Source organism: Phoca vitulina, unplaced genomic scaffold, assembly GCF_004348235.1.
Source record: "Phoca vitulina isolate PV1807 unplaced genomic scaffold, GSC_HSeal_1.0 scaffold45, whole genome shotgun sequence".
Taxonomy (NCBI): Eukaryota; Metazoa; Chordata; class Mammalia; order Carnivora; family Phocidae; genus Phoca; species Phoca vitulina.
This window is the reverse complement of record NW_022589748.1, coordinates 8,387,576-8,407,549: the sequence shown is the minus strand read 5'-3', so window position 1 is coordinate 8,407,549 and position 19,974 is coordinate 8,387,576. Positions and strand designations below refer to the sequence as shown.

At 48.0% G+C, this 19,974-nt stretch overlaps 1 protein-coding gene across 6 annotated transcripts; it reads left to right on the top strand.

Annotated features, from left to right (window-relative positions):
• Positions 1-2,367: 2,367 nt before the first annotated feature.
• On the top strand, positions 2,368-17,447 carry KCTD7 (potassium channel tetramerization domain containing 7). Of its 6 annotated transcripts, none has more exons than XR_004302564.1 (6): positions 2,368-2,570; positions 5,417-5,586; positions 8,582-8,760; positions 9,216-9,588; positions 13,325-13,652; positions 16,680-17,447. XR_004302564.1 is itself a non-coding variant. In XM_032430959.1 (6 exons), exons 3-6 carry the CDS (start codon positions 5,498-5,500, stop codon positions 13,509-13,511), a joined length of 828 nt encoding a protein of 275 aa, XP_032286850.1. In that variant the 5' UTR covers positions 2,480-2,570; positions 2,934-3,658; positions 5,417-5,497; the 3' UTR covers positions 13,512-14,553. The 6 variants fall into 6 exon arrangements, 4 of the variants coding, with proteins under 4 accessions (XP_032286848.1, XP_032286849.1, XP_032286850.1 ...); XR_004302563.1 differs by lacking the exon at positions 16,680-17,447 and adding an exon at positions 14,778-15,712; XM_032430959.1 differs by lacking the exon at positions 16,680-17,447 and adding an exon at positions 2,934-3,658 and having other exon boundaries at positions 2,480-2,570; positions 13,325-14,553.
• Positions 17,448-19,974: the final 2,527 nt, after the last annotated feature.

Sequence of the window (19,974 nt, the reverse complement as noted above, 5' to 3'; positions counted from 1 at the left end):
TCAGTTATTGTCCATAATTGTTTATATGTCTAAAATATTTAAATCGAAATTAAAACTAAGAAGGCGATATGGAAAAGAAGATGGATGCTTTTGTTTCTGTTTTCATTTCCTTTATGGTTGTTAAATTATTTATTCAATAAATTAGAATCAGGAGAGAAAACACAATAGCTAAATCAGTACTTTAGAGATTTGCTGGCATTCAGAAGTTCTTTAGGGAGTCATGGAGAATAGAATCCAGTTACTAATCTCAGGGCTTGATCTCAGGCCTGTTTGTTTGGTTTACTCTTGCAGAAGTGATCCTAGGGTATACAACTGCCTGCGTCCTGCGAGCAGCTCCCACCTCTGCATGAGTATCTGCTACTCACCCCATCCCTCTCTCAAAGTCTCACTGACCTTTCCCTGCAGCCCTCATGTGAACTGGCCTGGAAGTCATTCCACTGTTGGGTGGAGATGGCTGCTGCTTTCCCAGAAAGCCTGCTCCAACCCCTTCCTACTCATTCAGCAAGTCCTCATTCCAGGCTGCTGATCTTGGATCCCCCCCCCCCCCCCGGCCCAACTGTGTAAACAGAAATAACTGGGAAACTACACTCCTGAAGGAAATCCTCAGCAGGACTGGAAAATGAAAACTCCAACACATTCAGAATGCAATGTAAGACTGGTTGCGCATGGATTTCCCTACCTCCTGAGCCTCTGGGGCTCCCTTCTCATTTTGTTTATACAGCCTTTCTTTAAGGAGTTGGAGTAACTGTCTCCCTGAGAGCCCTTAGTCCTGTGGTTTTCTCCTGTGGATTCCTAGGGGAGGAGAGGCCATCTGGCCGAGTGGATAAATGGAAGGAAGCTGGTCCAGGTAACTCCTTGTTCAGTTGAGTTACTTAGTGAACCAACCCAGGATCTGCTCAGACTCCTTGCCATGTACAATAATAAAGTTCTCTTTTATTATTTAAGCTAATTTTGGTTGCAGTTTTTGTTACAGCTGAAACATCCTACTTACCATAGGATAGAAAGAGGAAATTTTGTTATATATATTGTTGAGAAAGGCGGGAGCAGTTAGTGATAAATAAGAGGAAGCCTCCAGGGGGCCCGTTTGGGGCAGTGCTACTCAAAGTGTGGTTCATGGACCTGCAGCATCAGAATTACCTAACAGCTTGTTAGGAATGCCAGGGTAAGGGCTTCACTCCAGACAGACCCAATCAGATTCCCTGGAGGTAGGACTGGGAATCAGTATTTTAACAAGGTCCCCCTCAGTGATTTGGATGCAACTGAAGTGGGAGAAAACACTGACCTAGAAGCCTTCCGCAGCTGGGAGTGTGATTGGTCCAACAGAGGAAGTGCTCTGTCTCTAGCTCACGGCCCACCTCTCTGAAGCTGTCCCGATCTTCTAGATCTCAATTTCCCTTTTCTGTCACAAGACTATGGGGATCAGATGAGGAACTGGGTGTAAAAATGGTTTGAAAGAGCTCAAGCCTTGATCCCTAGCAGAGTCCTTGAGCTGGCCCAGCCCCTACAAGGGGCCACAGCGGCTGAGGCTGCAGACAATATGTCAGCTGCTGTGGGGAGGGCCTGTCTCCGTCTGCGGAGGAACTGGCAGGTAGAGGATGGAGAGTCACGGCCATTCCTAATTGAACTCGGGTTACTCCAATTTTGCGTTTTCTTTTTTCAGATTCCTGCTTGCCCTTGTGGCTTGAGGAGGGTTGGCCCCTGTCGCAGTGCTGCCCCTCCTCTCTTACAAGCTCAGAGACATCAGCCGTCCTCCCGCCACATCCTCCACATCCTCAGCCCTCCTCCCGCACCTCTACTGGGGTGACCTGGTTCCCCGCCCCCCCGGCTTTCCCTGGCCTTCGACGCCCGAGGCGGCACGGGACCCACTGCCCTGCAGACAGACGAACGGCTAGGTCGTGAGCCCTGCCTCCTCTCGAGTTCGGAGGCGTCGACCCCGATGCGGGAACCACCCTCCGAGCCAACGAGGAGCGCCCGCCTAGAGGCGGCGGCGGCCTCGCGAGCCAGCCCTGCGCGCCGAGCGAGAGATAGCGGGTGGAGAGGGCGCGACCGCCTGCCTGACGACCAATCAGAGCAGGGCAGGCAAGCAGGCCCGGCTCCCAGTGGCCACTCAGGCGCAGGCCGAACGCGCTGCCTGCTCTTGGACTGGACGAGCTTCCTGCCAATCAGAGGCGGAACAAGAGGAGCCTCGGCCAATAGCGGGAGGCGGCCGGGTCAGGCGGGTGGCCCTGCGGTCCGCGCGGTGGTCCGCGAGCCAGTTGGCGCTGAGGGAGTGGCCGCCCTCCCGCGCTCGCGCGCTGCGCTCTCGGCCCCCCGGGCCCGCCCGTCGGCCGCGCCGCGTCATGTCAGGCGCTGCTCGGCGCTAGTGCCCGGGCCGCCGCCGCCCGCCCGCCCGCCCGAAGCCGCGCCCACTGTCCAGAGCCAGAGGGATGGTGGTAGTCACGGGGCGGGAGCCAGACAGCCGTCGTCCAGACGGTGCCATGTCCAGCTCCGACGCTGAAGACGACTTTCTGGAGCCGGCCACCCCGACGGCCACGCAGGCGGGGCACGCGCTGCCCCTGCTGCCCCAGGAGGTACCTGGGGGGTGGGGCGTGGGAAGGGGCGCAGAGGGAGAAGCAGGTGCCCAGCAGAGCTGACCTTGGGGTGCGAGCCGCGCTGAGGCTGGGGTCAGAGGTGGGGCCGAGGGCGGCGCCAGGGGAGCTGTGCTCCCGGGCCCACCCACCCCCAGTAAAACGCACCAGGTGTGTCTTCCCTGCCCCGGGGCACACCTGCCCACCCCCCCTCGCCCCCCGCCCTCCCCCAATCCCCGCTTCCAGTATTCACTGACTGCAAGGCTGGTTTAGGCCCACCCCTCTGTCCCATCCTTACCGACTAGAGGAGGGAGGGTGGGCTGTGGGAAGGGGACCTCGGAGTCCCAAGAGGAGAGTGTCTTCTAGGAAACCAAAGAGGAGGCCTTCGTGGTGGCCCAGACCTAATCTCCAGCTGCCCAGAAGGTGGGGTACGGGACTGTGTGCAGATAAGAAGCAGGCCAACGAAGAGATGTGTCCACATTCACCCGACAGCTCCACGGCTTTCCTCCGCTAGCTCCTGTGCTGGGGTGCTCCTACTGGTCTTACTGTGTATGACAGTGTCATTTTTAGAGCCGAAATGACCCTCAAGAGAAAGAGAAAAGAGGAGGAAGGTGGGGCACTGCTGGGCACTGAAGAAGGAGACTAGGAGGTAGGAGCTAAGGTAGTGCTGGATAAGGGAGCCTGTTGTGATGTGCGGAGTCCTAGGAAAATGGACAGCTCCGGAGGGGCAGGGCTGGACTGGGGGTGGCTGGTCCTCTTGGCATCAGAAGCCTGAACTCTCAACGTCATGAAACACTTGTGACAATGAGCAAAACCCTGGAAGTACTCTTTGCAGTTGGGGGGGGGGGAGAAGGCATCAGGAACACTGGTGTTTATCTTTTGTGCACTGTCCTTGGGAAGACAATGTGGTTTGAGAGAAAGAGCGCGGGACTGTAGGCCAGTTCCCCCACAGGTACATTGTTCCACGTGAGATCTAAAACTGTTTTTGATTGCTTTTTCCTCTGTGCCTCAGTCTTTTCAGCTCTACTATGGAGCAGACACTGGGACTGGTATGAGATGTCCTTGGAAAAGGTGTAAAGAGCTCCAGAAATGTAAAGTATTATTATCCCAAAATGATATTTGAGTCCTTGGTATGCACATACAATAGTTTTAGAGGAGCTGTAGAGTAAGTAGAAGGCAGTTGCTGTCCTTTGGTTGCAGAAGAGTAACAGTGCATACATACACAAGAACTGTGTATTTTTTTCATTCACTCATTCATTCATTCACTCATTCATTCAGTGCATATTTGGGTCTTTACGGCAAGCCAGGCACTGCATTAGGCTCTGGGTAACTTTGATTTAATGTATTTGTATCCTACTTTATTGCACAAAGAATTTGAAAACACATTATTTTACTTATATGTGGAATCTAAAAAACAAACAAAAAACAAAGCATAAATAGACTCATAAATACAGAGAACTAACCAGTGGTTACCAGAGGGGAGGGAGGGTGGAAGGATGGGCAAAATGGGCGAAGGGGAGTGGGAGGTAGTGGCTCCCAGTTAGGGAATGAATAAGTCGCTGGGATAAAAGGTACAGCGTAAGGAATATAGTCAATGATATCGTAATAGCGATATATGGTGGCAGGTGGTAGCTACGCTTGCGGTGAGCAGACAATAAGGTATAGACCTGTCAAATCACTGTGTCGTACACCCAGAACTAATATAACATTATGTGTCAACTATACCTCAAAAAAAAAAAAGTGGAAAAAAAATAGAACTGGAAAGCTGAGGGAAAGGACTATCTAGATAAATATACACTGGAGCCTGAGAGATGTCATATTAAAAAGTGTGCACTAGTATAAAATTTTAGTTAATCTGGAGGTTCGTGGGAAAATTAGAGAGAACTGGCTTCATTTCTTTTAAAACCACAAGCAGTGAAGGCTATTCCGCCCCCCAAAAAAAGTTCCTGAGCATTTTAGGGAGAACCTAGAGCTTCTCTGGGCCAATCTATACTGTCATTCCCTATTCCTCCCCCTGCCCTTGCCTCCAGAACCTGAGCTGGACTAGGGACTGATCTCACTCTACAGATTAAGTAGGAGAGAAGCGGTGAGGTAGTGAGGAGTGGATGCCTGGAATAATACCACAAACATCTCCGAGCCCCGCTGTGGGTGGCCTCGTGATTAGTGAATAAGATGCTGTCCCTGCCCTCAGGAAGCTTGGGGTCTAGAAGGGTAGGCTCACAGGAGTAATTAAGTGCCAGTGTATCATGCTAGACAGTATAAAGAGGAGAGCATGGCACATGGTGAAGGCACGATGGAGGGAATACTTAGTTTAAGTCTGTCTTGGGGCAGGCGAGGGACAAAAGAGCAGAAATGCTCACAAAATCAGGAAACTTGAAGAGAAGCTTTTCGAATGAGTAGATGCTGCCAACTTCTATGGTGCCTCGGTGTGCGCTAGAGAAAGGCACACGGCTGGGCTAGCAGACCTCTCGCAGACGGGTGCCCTTGAGCGCACCGCATGTAGGGCAATTGCATTTGCTAGATGGACAGAGGGAGAGTGGAAAGAACATTCTGGACAGAGAAGACAGCATAAGCAAGGGCATAAAAGTGGTAATAGAGCAGAGATAGTAGAACTGGGGTGGGGAGGCCTGATTTAATGGCTATCAGGGGGACAGTGGGGTGGACTTGGCAACTGAGGAGTGTGGGCAGAGGGAGGAGAGAGAGAAGAGCATCAGAAGGAGCATTCCCAGATTTTAGCCGTGGGTGCGTGAGTGGTGCAGCACTGATGAGACCCAAGGAGACTGCAGGCGGAGCAGCCCCTGCTCTCATTCCCCAGTGCCTGGCTGACAGTGCCGGTGCTTCCTTTCCAGTTTCCTGAGGTTGTCCCCCTCAACATTGGAGGGGCTCACTTCACCACACGCCTGTCTACCCTGCGGCGCTATGAAGACACCATGCTGGCGGCCATGTTCAGCGGGCGGCATTACATCCCCACAGACGCCGAGGGCCGGTACTTCATTGACCGGGATGGCACCCACTTTGGGTATGTTTCTCCCTCTTTGGTCACCTTTGTAGTCCTAGTGAGTGTCCTGGGTTTTCGTATGGGGCTTTGGTGTCTTCTATAATACCTAGAAGAGGAGATAACAAATGTACTGATGGAATTTAATAAATGTGTTTATTGAATGAGATCAAAAGTCATAGTTTTTTTCCCAGAGGAGATGAGGACAGCCAGAGAAATCCCAGGTGACACACACTGGCTGGATGTGGTGAAACTGCTTCTGTCCTGTGAAATTTAAGACCAGGAAATTGTCATCTGTGTGGAGCAGGTGTGATCCCGCCTGGAGGTGGGAGATTCTAAAGCAACTTCTTGGGGAAAATCCTCAGATTCAGATTCTGGGTCTCCACATTGCCCTTAGGGAGGGACACAGTGTGGGACCGTGGTTCTCAGACTTCCTTCAAGAGTTTAAAACAAACGAACAAAAAAGGTGAGGGAACGGCCAATATGTGATTGCCATCCTTTAATTTTGCCAAGAAAAGTCTTTTAAAAAAAAAAAACACCTTCAATTGTGACTGTCATTTTAATACTAAAACATGGAAAGACACAATCTCAAAAAAGAAAATAGCCCTTCCCAAGAAAGGACTTCTGACACCTTACACATGAACAGCTTAAAGACTTTATGTTTTAGTTTCCTTATTTGTGAAATGAGAAATAATGATAGCTGCCTCACAGGCCTGCCATGCCAATTACATGAGGAGCCTTGGTGTGACCCCTGGCCAGGTCCTTCCAGAGCATGTGGCTAAAGCTCTTTGCCCCTTCAGTCTAACTTTGGAGATGACTAGAGAACTAACATGCTTCTCCACCTTCAACAGATTGACTAGGGAGGCAAAAACTCTCCAACCACCACGTCTCTGTGCTGGCCTCCAAGTAGGATTGCCTGCACTGGGAGAAAGGACATTTTTATGTTCAGAAAGGAGCCTCTGGTCAAACAATTTACTTTGAACCATCTGGGTGTCCCCATTGGGCTGTCAGCTGCCTCCAATGCTGAGAAAACAAAGTGTCACATCGCTCTGCAGAGCTATAAAAAGATTTTTGTTTGCAGGCTGTTTGGGGGAGGAAAGTGCTGGCCCCGGCTGGCAGCTCCCACAACACTCTTAGCTGGGCCTTGCCCCGGGGTTATGTTTTTCAGAGCGGACCAAGGTTTGCGTAAGATCCTGGAGGACTAATTTGGAAAGGGGTTGTGGTGAGGGGGAACAGGGTTTGGCTGTAGGCTGATGTGCCCATGCCCAGGTGGCCACAGCTGGAGAGGGTCAGAGCCAGGCAAGGGTGTGGCAGAAAGCAGGTTGTTGTAGCCTTTATCCTCGGGCTGCTGGACTACAGTGGCCTATGATTCATGAGCCGCAGATGAAGTTGCCTAAAGACTCAGATAAAATAAAATAGGGGTTTAAGGCATTTGGTCAGGTACATTTCTCTGCTGGTGCAGTTCATGTGCTCCCAGCACCCCCCCATGAAGGCTGCTTGGGCCGCCGCCTGGGGCGGTTTCCCATTGTGATCAGTGAGTAGCACTTTGGGCTAGGGTCTGGACCACTGTGGGTATGGCCTTGGAGTCAACCGTGTCTGCATCTGGGCTCCTGCTAGCTGTGACTCCTTGAGTACGGGTATTCCTTGACCTCTCTGAGCCCCTCTTTTTCCTCATTTATAAAATGGACCTAAAATGGCACTTACCCACAATGTCATTGAAGTGACTAAATGGGATAACACATGAATAGTGACTGACACAGGTTAGTACTTAGTGAGTGTTAGCTGGTATTACATCATGGTCAGAGACTACTGTGGAGGCAACATCTTGATCTTGGGGTTTACTCACATATCTTTACAGAAAAGACCTTCCCACACCTACCAGTAAAGGATCTGATTATTCTTAGCACTAAAGAATTTGAAGATAAAATTAAAAGAACTGAATATTTATCTTAAGAAAATGCAGTATATGATTTTATTCACTCCAGGAACCAGTTTGTTCAAGTGTTAGGGGTAAGCATTTGATGTCTTTATAGCTACCGAATAAGACTAATGGCAAGGTTATATAGAAGATGGGGAACCACTCTACATTGCTGGTGGAAATGTAAAATGCTACAACCATTTTGTTAAGCATGCACTTCACCTTATGAGTGAACAATTCTACTCCTAATATATACCCAAGAGAAGTTGGTACATGTGTCCCCAGAAAGTCTTTACAGGAATGTTCATCACAGCTTTACTCGTAAGAGCCCCAAACTGGAAACAACGCAACTGTCCATCAACAAGAGAATGGGTAAATAAATTACAGCATATCCATTCAATGCGGGGCCACTTAGTTAGTTACACACAACATAGGGGATGAATCTCAGAAACATTCTGTTGAAGGAGAGAAGCCATGGAAGACAACGTACTATGTGCTTCCACTTACATGAATTTCAAGATGAGGCAAAACTAATCTTCATTGATAGAAGAATTCTGGGGTTGAATTGGAAGAGGCAGAGGGAAACTTTAAGGAGATGGAAACGTTCTGTATCTTGGTGTAGGTGGTGGTTGTAATCAAACTATACGATTTGTACCTTGATTGCACATTAATTATATCTCAATTTAAATATATAGATTAAGGAGCCTAGAAATCACATCTTTCCATTATTCCTATGTATACCCAATAATAACAACACCTAGTAAAAATAAAAAATATTATGCCTAATAATAGTTATAATAGTAATGATACTGATAATAACAGCTCCTAATGCGTATTGAGGACTTACCCAGTGCCAGGTATTTTCCAAGCACTTTTTATCTATTAACTCACTTAATCCCTTCATTCCATTATGGGGCAGTTTTTTTTTTTTTAATTTCCCCCCTTTTACAGATGAGAAAATCAGGGCACAGAGAGGTTAGGTTCACTTACCCAAGGTTACACAGCTGGTAGTCTGGTTCCAGATTCTGTGCTCTAACTACTATGTGTCACCGCCCAGGTCCATTAGCTCCTTCTCACCAACTCTCTTTCCTTCCTGCTCAGAGATGTGCTGAATTTCCTGCGCTCAGGGGACCTGCCGCCCCGGGAGCGTGTACGGGCTGTGTATAAAGAGGCCCAGTACTATGCTGTCGGGCCCCTCCTGGAGCAGCTAGAGAACATGCAGCCTCTGAAGGGGGAGAAAGTGCGCCAGGCATTTCTGGGACTCATGCCCTATTACAAAGGTGAGGGGTCAACTGCCCAGTGTGGTCGAGGTGTGGGAAAGGAGGGTTGCAAGGCATCTATCTGGGCCTAGGTCTTCACCAGAAGAAGTGGGTCCGAGATTCATCTACGTTACTCAAGATTGGAGAGATTCCTGCTTCCCTTTCTGCCCTCCCCTCCCAGTCACACTGGGAAGATTCAGGTTAAATAAGACCCACCTTGCCTGTGACATCATCAAATCATCTTTCAAAAGGATTGTCCTCATTCTTTTTGGTTTCCTTTTGCCATGGCGATCCATGATCCTGTTTAAGTTTGTGCCCTTCATAAGCCCACAGAGTCCCTTCTGCAGGATCTCTCTCCCCTGTTGAATCCTGCCTTCATTGGGGCTCTCTCTTTGTGCCCTGACACTGCCTTGTCCACCCCCCACCCCAACCTCCTGACCCCTGTCCCAGTGATGGGTGCTGTGTTCACCCCCCAGACCATTTGGAGCGGATTGTGGAGATTGCCCGGCTGCGTGCGGTACAGCGGAAGGCCCGCTTTGCCAAGCTCAAGGTTTGTGTCTTCAAGGAGGAGATGCCCATCACCCCCTACGAGTGTCCTCTTCTCAACTCCCTGCGCTTCGAGCGGAGCGAGAGCGATGGGCAGCTCTTTGAGCACCATTGCGAAGTGGATGTGTCTTTTGGGCCCTGGGAGGCTGTGGCTGATGTTTATGACCTACTGCACTGCCTGGTCACGGACCTCTCAGCCCAGGGCCTCATCGTGGACCACCAGTGCATCGGGGTGTGTGACAAGCACCTCATCAACCACTACTACTGCAAGCGCCCCATCTATGAGTTCAAGATCACATGGTGGTGAGTAGCCCTGGTAGGGAACAGTCCCGTCAGGGAGGGCGTCCCTTCTCTTTAGTATCCCTGGAAGGGATACTAACTGCCCCAGACCTGCTGAGGTGAGGACCAAGTCCTGAGGCACAGCTCCAAGGGGATGGAGGTCTCCTGGCAGCTCCAGTCTCCCGGCTGTACCTCGGGATCAGGCTCAGGGCTTGTGGCCCACAGGGACTTGGTACCTGCACTCACCTGACCTTTCCTCAAGGCACAGCAGTCTTTGCCTGAGGCTGATGGGGTCTGGCTAGCTAGGGCTTGACCAGGAAGTCCAGAGAGGTTTCGTCACTCTCTTGATCTTGCAAGAGAGTTTCTGCCCTTTTTAGTGCCATGTTACCAAACTAATATAGGCGTAATCACTTCCTCAGCCCTGTTCGAGTGTCCCTTTCTTGTGCCTAGCATATAGGTATGAACACAGAATATGGTGGGGGATTTACCCAAGGACCTACCCCACAGCCCCTGACTGAAGAAGCAGCATCTTCTCTCCCTCTTCCCCCAGGGATAGTTCCACGCTTTGTTTTAGGATGTGGAAAGACTCTTCCTCCTGAAACATATTCTTCACCACCTTTTGGAGATGCAACCATAGTTGCCAAAGCCATGCACCAGGTTGGCCTTAGAAAAGCACAATGTTTACAGCCCTGCCTTAGGGCCTTGGCTTCTCCTACCTTCCACCAACCTTCCTTGCTTGAAGGGTTATCTTCTCAGGGCTGTAATGCAGATTTCAGAGGTTCCTTTTGAAGATTCCCTGAGTCAAGCAGGCAAGTTGCATAGATCTTCTGTTATCTATGAGATGTAACATCCTTTCTGGAGGCTCAGAATCTCTTTGGCTGCCATTTCATGGTTAGCATCCAATTTGTGGTGAACCTCTGTAGATAGGAACCCCCCTCTTTTTTAAACCCTGTTGCTTTATCCTGCTCACGTTCTCCTAGGAGAGTGTCTGTTCTGAGGAAGCAGAGAAAGGGTTGGGTGGGAGGCACAGCTATACCAGGAGCTGTAGGACGATAGCAGCAAACCTCCGTCACGTTCTGCTCCCCACATCTCAGAGAGAGAAAAGGATCCACAAGGTTCTGCTCCCACTGCATTTTCTTCTTGCTCCATCTGCAGACTAGGGCAGTTAAGCAGGCTATGGACATGCATCTCCTAAAGGAAGAGCTATGCAGCACCAGCAATTGGAACATAACATTTCTGTGCTGCATTAAGGGCTTCTCCCTGTAATCACGACTCTGCTTGACTGTCCTTGGTGTTTGGTAGGGAGATTTTTTTTCATATGTAAAACACTGGTGAGGACAGCCTCATTGGTCTCAGTCCTACAAGACCAGATTGGCGAGGTAGGGCGAGGGGGAACAGAAAATGTCTGCATCCTTCTGAGGAAGAGAAGGCCAAGTCCTGGGACCTTGCCAAACTCCTTCATGGGTCAGCGACCTCCTGGCCCTCTGTGGAACAGGGATTCCGGGCGTGGCTTTGCACTCACGTTGTATGGTGGAACAGAGGTGCAGACTGAGATCTAAGAGGAAGGTACAGTCAGTTGTTCAGGTTCAGAGATACGTGTTCTCTCTATTGTCCTCATCCACAAATGAATCATCACTCTTCTGGAGTTGATGTCCCTGCTTGAAGCTTACTCCAACAACATGGCTCTTGTCTTGTTCTAACAGAAGTCTTTCGTTTAAGTTGCTCCAATAGGTGTTACTGCCTAATACAAATTCATTTTTGGACAGACACTGAGGCAAGCTGTTCAGGAGAAAGGCAGTGTGAGTAGAAAGGAGACAGTTAATCCCAGTGCTTTCAGTTATCTGGCCTAGGCTCCTTCTCGTTCCCACCCCTGGCACAGAGCATCACAGTACCTCGGTTATTTAGAGTCCATACATGTAAGATAGAGTGATTGGTAGGCTCAAATGCAAGTTTGCTCAAAAATAGGCCCTGAAGACTAGCTTAGGGCTCCAGGGATGCTGGATAAGGACGCTGTCCCCAGGTCCCTTGCTAGAGACACTCCTTTGGATCCCTCTGGCCCTGTGTTGTCCTCACAGTGGTGTACTTTATGCCATTGTGGGAGAGACAAGGCTCTGGGCCAGTAGACCAGGCAGAGCAGGAATACTGGCAGCCAGCTTAGAGCTCTTTCCAAATGAAGTAAAAGAATTCAGTGGCCCAATTTGGCCATTCTCTGATGAGAAGCCAAGACCAAGATGAAGAGCGCTTTTGGATGTGGTGGTTTGAGGTAATGGCCTCCAAATAAAGGTCATATCTGAGGAAGTGACTTCTCCCAGTTGGATCCCTTCTCAACTCTAAATGGTCAGGTCTAGAGCATAAGAAGGGTTGGGTTAGGAAGGAGGGCTCCAAAGGATGAATGCTTCTACCCAGTCGAAAGAGAGTATATTTTCATAGAATTCTTGTGCATAACATTGATGGGTCAAACCAAGTGCCTGCCTTCGGAGCTTCCATTATGTTTGACTTTGGGCACCTTTTCTCCCAGGTGTCATGCTCACTGGTTGGGAAGGGGAAAAGTTTAGGAGATAGGATTGTATGGTGCAATAGCAGCCATAACAAAATTCAACAAAAATGGAAAACTTAATGGCAACAAAAAAGATTGAAACAAAACCACAATGAAACACATCACAGCATCCCAGATGGAGGAGTTCTTTGGGTAACGCTCTAAACAGAAGAAATAGAGGAACCGTCACCATCCTTATTCTACCTTTGGTTAACTCACGAGGCTGTCCAGTGCTTATCATGTGGAAAGCAGTCAACTGTGCTCTGAAAGCTTCTATGCTTTCTTCCTGGGGCTTAGGATACTCTGGTTGCTGTCTGAGCCTTGTGCCTCAGGCTGTTCAGGTGACATAATCTTCCTGTTCTGTGTGGCTTGTTGGAGGACTAGAAGAATGACATTTGCAAGCCACAAGGTGGGGTGAGCCTCAGTGTGCAATCTTGGTCTAAGCTGGATCCTGAAGAGGTTAAGACAAATGACAACAACAACAAAACAAAAACTACTTACACTGAGCAGTTTGATCCCAGTTAGAATTTTAAATATCCTTCTGCATACGTTCTGTCCATATTTGATTCTAAGTGATTAAGCTTTCTTAGGTACCTTTTTGCTGGGGCTCTTTCATGAAGGTAGTACCTGCCTTGTGATCCTTAAAAGAGGGAGGCTTTATTCATCAGAAGCCGGAGTGTGGGGAACTGGAATGGAAGAGGCACTTTTTGGAATTCTGGAAGAAACATATATGTATACATATGTTAATTGGGAGAAGGGTGGGTTGGCAGGGGTTGAGGAGGCAGGAACAAAGACTGGGTATAGGAACAGGTTGCCTCTGGAGTATGGGAGGTCACCTGGGCCCACTGTCTTCCTTCTGTATGGTGTTGGGTCTGTGTACATGGCATAACACTTCCTATGTTCGTTCACTACCTGTCTGTAAGCACTTTGGTGCATGGAGCCCCAGTACCCTCACATGGCATTAAAGTAAAGAATTAGAATCTGGGTGCTGTGCCTTTCTTTTTTAGAGACTTACTCTCATCCCTCCTCTGCCCCTCACTGTGCCAGCAAACAATGTCTTGATTTCTCCTTAAAATGTGATGTGTTTTGGGATGCTCAGCTAAATAAAATAGGTTCTTTCCTGAGACCAGCAGCTGAACTTCTGCCCTGGCTTGAAGTAGAAGGGAGATGGGCCCCATGAAGGCCCTTCTGCAGTTACTCTAGCCTTGTCTCTGTTCCAGGTAGGAGTGTGCCCACCCAGTCTAGGCACACAGCTCTGCCTTCTTGTGTTGAGAGGTCTCCAGGGGAAGAAGATAGCACAACTGCCCAGTCACTCTGTGGTTCACGACCATGTCAGGTGGTTCTGAAAGAATCCCTCCTGTCATTCACCACTTCTTTCAAGGGTGAGATAAATGGCTCTAAGCTTACGTGAGCCTCTGTGGCTAAGACCCTTCCTTGAGGAAAATGGACTTGAGTTGCCCTTCCTCTGGAAGTAGAGTTTGACACCTTCCTGGCTAATGAGGGTCCTCATCAAGATGTCCCTTGGAGTCACTTCATGGATTAACCCAGAAAGGTGAGTCCTGACATGCTGGGTAGCTATGCCACCCTCCAACTGCTTCCTTAAATCTCTCATGATTCTGACTTTTAAACAAAAGCACTGCGTCCCCTGTGCCAAGTGTATTCCCTGACCTGCTTACTGTGTGCACAATCATGTAATGATACGCTAATAATACTTCACAAATTGGAAACTGAAGCTCCTGGAGGTGTAATTTACTCAAGGGCACATAGCTAAGAGGTAGCAAAGTCAGGATGCAAACCCAGGGCCCTTTTCTGAAGTCCTCACAGATGTTCAGTAGAGCCCTCCCTTCTGCTTGGCAGCACAGTGTCCCACCTCTCAGGCTTAGGGCTTCAACCTGTGAAAATTTGAAAGGCAAATGCTCTAGAAGGAATATTAGACTTTCTTTTATGTCCCTGAGCATTAAGGAGCTAGCTGGGGTCCCCAATGTACTGCCCTTCTTAGTGAGGGACACATGTTCGCTAGGTGAAGGGTCCCACTCATGGGCAGTGATGGAGGTGAGCAGTGGCTCCCTGGCTGGACCCTAGGTGTGGCGAGATGATCTGGGACGGCCTGAGTTCATCAGACTCTTGCAGCCTACAGGCCTAACCACACAGATGTGCTGGGCAGCCTGACCATGTGGGGAAGGACGCCCGAGGCCTCGGCCCTCCTTCAGGGACCCCTGGCCTCAAGAGAGTAACTGAATGTAAGGCTTTTTAGTTTAGCTTAGGGGATCTTGTGTGCCTGGCTTGGGGCTTATGGCCCTTAGACTCTGGGTCTCAACCCTGCCTGTTTGTTCCTTTGTCATCATTTTGGAGGTGACCTCTTAGCTAGCTTTACTTATGTCATTTTGATTTGTTTAACTTAGAACATGTTCCTTTAGCTTTTGTTTACTTCACCTTTAACTTTCTGTTTTTTGGTTCCTTACCATTTTGTTTTTCCTGTCATGTATTTTAGAGTTCTGTATTTTTTAAATGTAACTTTATTTCTAATGTAACTTTAAAATAAAGCACCTATATGAATAGGATGCTAATGAAGATAGTTCTTGTTCTGAGCGAGGGTAATTATGTGCTTTTTTTTCCCCATTCATTCCTACAATGATCTTATTAGCTGTGAACATTAGGTATCTCATTTTTCCCTTAGATGAATATCTTCTTCTAAAGTCTAAATACAAGGAGAAACTGACAGTGTTATTACAAAAGTCATAGATCCGGGTTATCTACTAGATCCGATGGCCAAGCTTTTACCTCTCCCTCCAGAATGCCTGCCTCCCCCCATATACACACAAGAACAGTAAGTTCAGACTTAGGAAGAGGGCAGTCCCATTCCCAACGGCTAAGGACTTCTTCCTTCACACACTTGTTTTTCCTGAGCAATGACATGATCTAAATATCCTGGGATTCCACCACCTCCAACCACCCGGAACTAAGTGGAAACAGAACCATTGTGCACCCCCAGAAAAAAATCCAACTCAACTGCAGGAAAGACTTTGAATTGAACCATCTTGAACCATCCGGAAGTACTTCATAAAAGGGACCCATAATCAGATTGTGATGCACCTTTTCCACCCTTCTGTGATCTCAGTGGCAACCTGAATCACCCTTCCACAAACCATGACTTTTAGAAGTTTCTCCTAATGTATTACAGACCCTGGGTTTTTTCCTATATCATGTGATCTTGGCAGATGGCCTAGCTCCAGTAGATCTTTGGAATAGATGTATACATACTTCTCCTTTATTACAAAAAAATTAAGAAATAGAACCCCAAAGCACCACAAAGCTTAGAGCTTGATCTCCATTAAAAGAAATTGATAAGTTAAGAGTTGAGTTGAAATCTTTATACCTTTGTTATTTTTGTAAAGGGATTGGGATGGTATCATGAGTAGGTTTAAGTCCCTAGAATGTGGATCAACTTCTATAAATGCCTTTATTAGTGTGTTTATTAGTGTGCTTTCCAACATTACATCCTTACCTTCAGCTCTACCTCAGCTTACACTGTCCCAGGGACCCATCTGTGTATGCACACATCGTGGGTGCCTACTGTCCCTACTCTCACCGGTCATCTCCACCACCACCCCCGGCCCCCGCCACTCATGACTGCCCTGTCTTTGGCATTTTAAAGCTGGTTGGCCACTTCTGGCCATACCTCATCCAGTATTTGGTTGCCAGCCCTGGCAGTGATGCTTTGTCCAGCACTGCCCCCAACTTATTCTCAGGCAGTTAGGTGCTCTTTGTACTGAGGTCCCGGACTTTCTGATTCAGCTTTCTCAACTGGCCTGCTAGGATTTGGAGAGCATTTTCAGCCTTTTTCTCTAAGCTCTGTGTCTACTTCCACAAGGGCAGCAGAGGATACTTGCAAGACCCCACTGAACAGATAAATTAGCTTCACCCTCCTCTACCCTTGGAAGGGATAATCAACATACTTTTCCCAGAAACTACATTCACCAAGAGCTTCCTAACGAAAATAGGGACTTCCCTGGTCAGCTGACCACATCACTATTGGCCGAAATGAGGATGGCATTATTCACTTGGCACTCCCGGAAGGTCAAGGCAGAATGTATCTGCCTCCAGACATATTCAGGGAATGTTCAACCCAATTGCCTAATTTTATACTTCCAAATACAGCTCTATTTGGAAATTCCCATTGGTTCAGAGAGGCAGAACACTGAGGAATTCCCTCTGTAGTCACCTGCAGGAATATTCTACCACTTACATTGCCTGGGCCTTTAGCCCAGAGGATTCCACACACATAAGGTTTATTGCCTGATTTTGAACCCCGTCAGTGCTGTTCTCTGCTGGGATGGCATCCTGACTCCTTTATGGCAGCAGCACCCCTGGGACAACCTGGAATTGTGGATTGAGATCCAGGGGTAGGATTTCCAGATAGTCCAACCAAGGTATCCTCGTGATAATGTATAAGAAAGTGATGTTTCTTATGTGGAAGGCTTTCCAGATACTCAACTACCCCACAGTTTTGGGGATTTATAGGCAGTGGCCATTCATTCGTGCTCCTCAACTTCCTCACATGATCATCCTGTCTTTTTAGGAAGGAGTTTCACCTGATCCCTTACTAAGGCCCCAGAATTCCAACAGCTGAAAACCCCGTACATCTTTTCTCCTATCCTGGCCTTACACAACCAAGACACACGTCAGTGCCTCAGTAGGGATAACAAGGAGGCACCAGCATGGGCAGCCTCTGTCCCTTGTTGTTACATGTCCATGACACTGGTATGGGCAGGCCGACAACCCTTGTCGGTGTGAGAGTTGCAATATAACCAACAGATTCGAGGTCTAGAGGCAGCGTTTGAAAGAAGCCCTTCAGGGATGTCTGTCTGCAGGAGCCCGGAGTACTCAAGGTGAAACTGGGAGCTTGCTCCACATAGTGAAGGCAGGCCGTGTTTTCCCAACATTTTGGCTTCAGAAGATACTCTGAACATACACAAAACCCTGAGAAAAAGGCCAGCAGAGGAATTCCAGCTGTGGTTGTAGCTAACTGAGAAGCCATTGCAAGCTGTAGGTAGGTACCCACATGTAGCAGAGACCAGCCAAAATCCGGAGCCTGCCAAAGTGGACACAGAAAGGGACTGTATCCTCTGGTAACGGCCGACTGGGGTGACAGGAGAGGAGATCCAACTCTGGTGCTTCCGCTCCACCCTACTGCTATTCCACGTGCCTTTACATCTCACCCATTCAAAATGGAAAATAACATAGAAACTTGGGACCTTCTAGTCAACACATCAGTCTGTACTGCCTCCTTCTTCAGTGATCTTGCCTGAATTGCACTGAGTCATTTGTATTAGTCAAGAGGAAAAAAAAAAAGGGCGGGCGCCTGGGTGGCTCACTTGGTTAAGCGACTGCCTTCAGCTCAGGTCATGATCCTGGAGTCCCTGGATTGAGTCCTGCATCGGGCTTCCTGCTCGGCAGGGAACCTGCTTCTCCCTCTGACCCTCCCCCCTCTCATGTGCTCTCTCTCTCTCTCATTCTCTCTGTCTCAAATAAATAAATAAATAAAAATCTTTAAAAAAAGAAAAAAAACGCAGTAATCTGAACAATTTATATCTTTAATATAAATTAATTATAACTGGATTAGAATAATGAGGGATTGGCTAATAAATAGTAGTGATAACTATAAAGAATACAGGAATACCACATAGAGGAAGCAGCCACTCAGGACTGAGATAGAGGATCCAAGGAAGAACAACCCCTTCCCCAGAGCTGATAGCAGACCTTTTTGGAGAGGGCATAGCCATGGTTCACTGACTGGCAGAGAAGTCACTGGGGCGCTATGCTTGGTGGAACTTGCTGGAAATCTGCTGGGAAAATCTGCTCAGGGAGGTGTTTTATCAGAGGCAGTCCGCTACAAAACCACCCAAGGTGAGTGCTGGGGAAAGCTCTGGCCTCTTTGTGCGCTGACTACCATGTACTGCAGGAGCTGGGTGCTGGAGAAGCTGTGCTGAGAGCAGTCACACCAGAACCAGAAAGGAAAACACCTTTCCTCTTGGCAGCGTCTCACCAATATCCTCTACTAGCAAAGTTTAATATCGTGTTAATTGACAAAGGAAAAAATATTCAAAGGTCCCAACCCAATTTCTGTAGAAGCAATAAAGGATGAATATGGAGCTAAGAGGCAATCAGTAACTGGCATTTTTTTAAAAAGATTTTATTCATTTGAGAGAGAGAGAGAGAGAGCAAGTGGGGGGGGGGGGAGGAGAGGCAGAGGGAGAAGCAGGCTCCTCACTGAGTAGGGAGCCCGAAGTGGGGCTTGATCCCAGGACCCTGGGACCATGACCTGAGCTGAAGGCAGACACTTAACCAACTGAGTCACCCAGGTGCCCAATAACTGGCATATCTATATGCTGATGACTCCCAAATTTATACTCCTACCCAGGCCTATTTCCTCAGCCTTGAATTATATACCCAATAACTTGATAAATACTGCTACTTCAGTATCTATTAGCCATCCCAAGCTTAATATATCCAAATGGAATTCTTTATTTCCTCTACCCACCCCAAACATCTTCCTTATTCCATCTTCTCTATCTCAGGAAATGGCACTACCATTCACCCAGTCAACAAAAACCTGAGCGTCATCTTTAACTCCCCTCCGTACCTCACCTTCTAGTGCAATCCATTGCCAGGTCTTGAATCTGTCTTCAGGATGTATCTTGAAAACATCACAAATTCATTTGTCTGAATCACCATCGTCTCTCGCCCTGCATTACTACAAAGGCTTCTTGGCTTAATTTGGCCCCTGATTACCACCTCCAATCTGTTCTCCAAAATAGTCTTGAAAGGGTTGATTAGATCCTGCAGCATGCCAACTTAAAACCCTTTGCTTTTAGAATGGAATTGAAAGGTCTTACCATGTTTGATCTGGTTCCTATGCACACCCAGGCTCATCACACCACCCTGCTCCTTGTTTCCCATCCTCTACTCTTGCCTTTTTTCAGTTCCTGCCTCAGGTTTTTGTGATTGGCATTCCCTGTCCCTGGAATGCCCTTCCCCCAGCCCTTCTCATGAGCTGGCTCACTTTCCTATTTTATGTTCCAGCTCAAATGTCACATAATCAGTGAGACCTCTGATCATGCCATGGAAGTACACTTCCATTACTGTCTATCACATCACCTGATTTATTTCCTTTATAGCATTTGTTACCAATAGTAATAATCTTGTTTGTTATGTCTCTGTTTCCTTTTAAATAAGCTCCCTGAAGGCAGACATTTTGCCTCTGTTGTTCACAACTATATCCCAATGCTTAGAACAGTGCCTGGAAAAGAGGTGCTCAGTCAAGGTCTGTCAAACAATCTGTCCAGTGTAGGGACCAGACCTCTTAGGGTATTTTAGTATTACCATGCCCTGTGATTAAAGTCAATGGAAAACAACAACCCAACCTAGGCAGGACTACTAATGGCCCAGACCTTTCATGAATGAAAGTTTGGGTCACCTCACCAGGTAAAGAGATTTCAGTATGGAGATTAAGTATGATTTAAAGAGATATGGGTGTTAAGTTGACAAGGGGCAGAGTTGTGATGGTTAATTTTATGTGTCAACTCTGTTGGACCACACTGCCCAGATATTTGGTCAAATATTATTCTGGATGTTTCTGTAAGGGTGTTTTTGGGTGGGTTTTACGTTCAAATCAGTGGACTTTAGGTAAAGCAGATTGCCCTCCGTAGTGTGGGTTGGCCTCATCCAATCAGTTGAAGGTCTGAATAGAACAAAAGACTGGCTTCCCCCAAGCACAAGGGAATTCTGACAGCAGATGGCCTAAGACTTCATCTAAAGTATCAGCTCTTCCTGGTTCATTAGAAGACTGTCTTTGGACTTGAACTGCAACTCCT

Coding starts and splice junctions, on each gene's coding strand:
- KCTD7 (XM_032430957.1), top strand. CDS start 2,427: ATGGTGGTAGTCACGGGGCGGGAGCCAGACAGCCGTCGTCCAGACGGT. Junction 2,571..5,416: donor TGCCCCTGCTGCCCCAGGAG/GTACCTGGGGGG, acceptor CTTCCTTTCCAG/TTTCCTGAGGTTGTCCCCCT. Junction 5,587..8,581: donor CGGGATGGCACCCACTTTGG/GTATGTTTCTCC, acceptor CTTCCTGCTCAG/AGATGTGCTGAATTTCCTGC.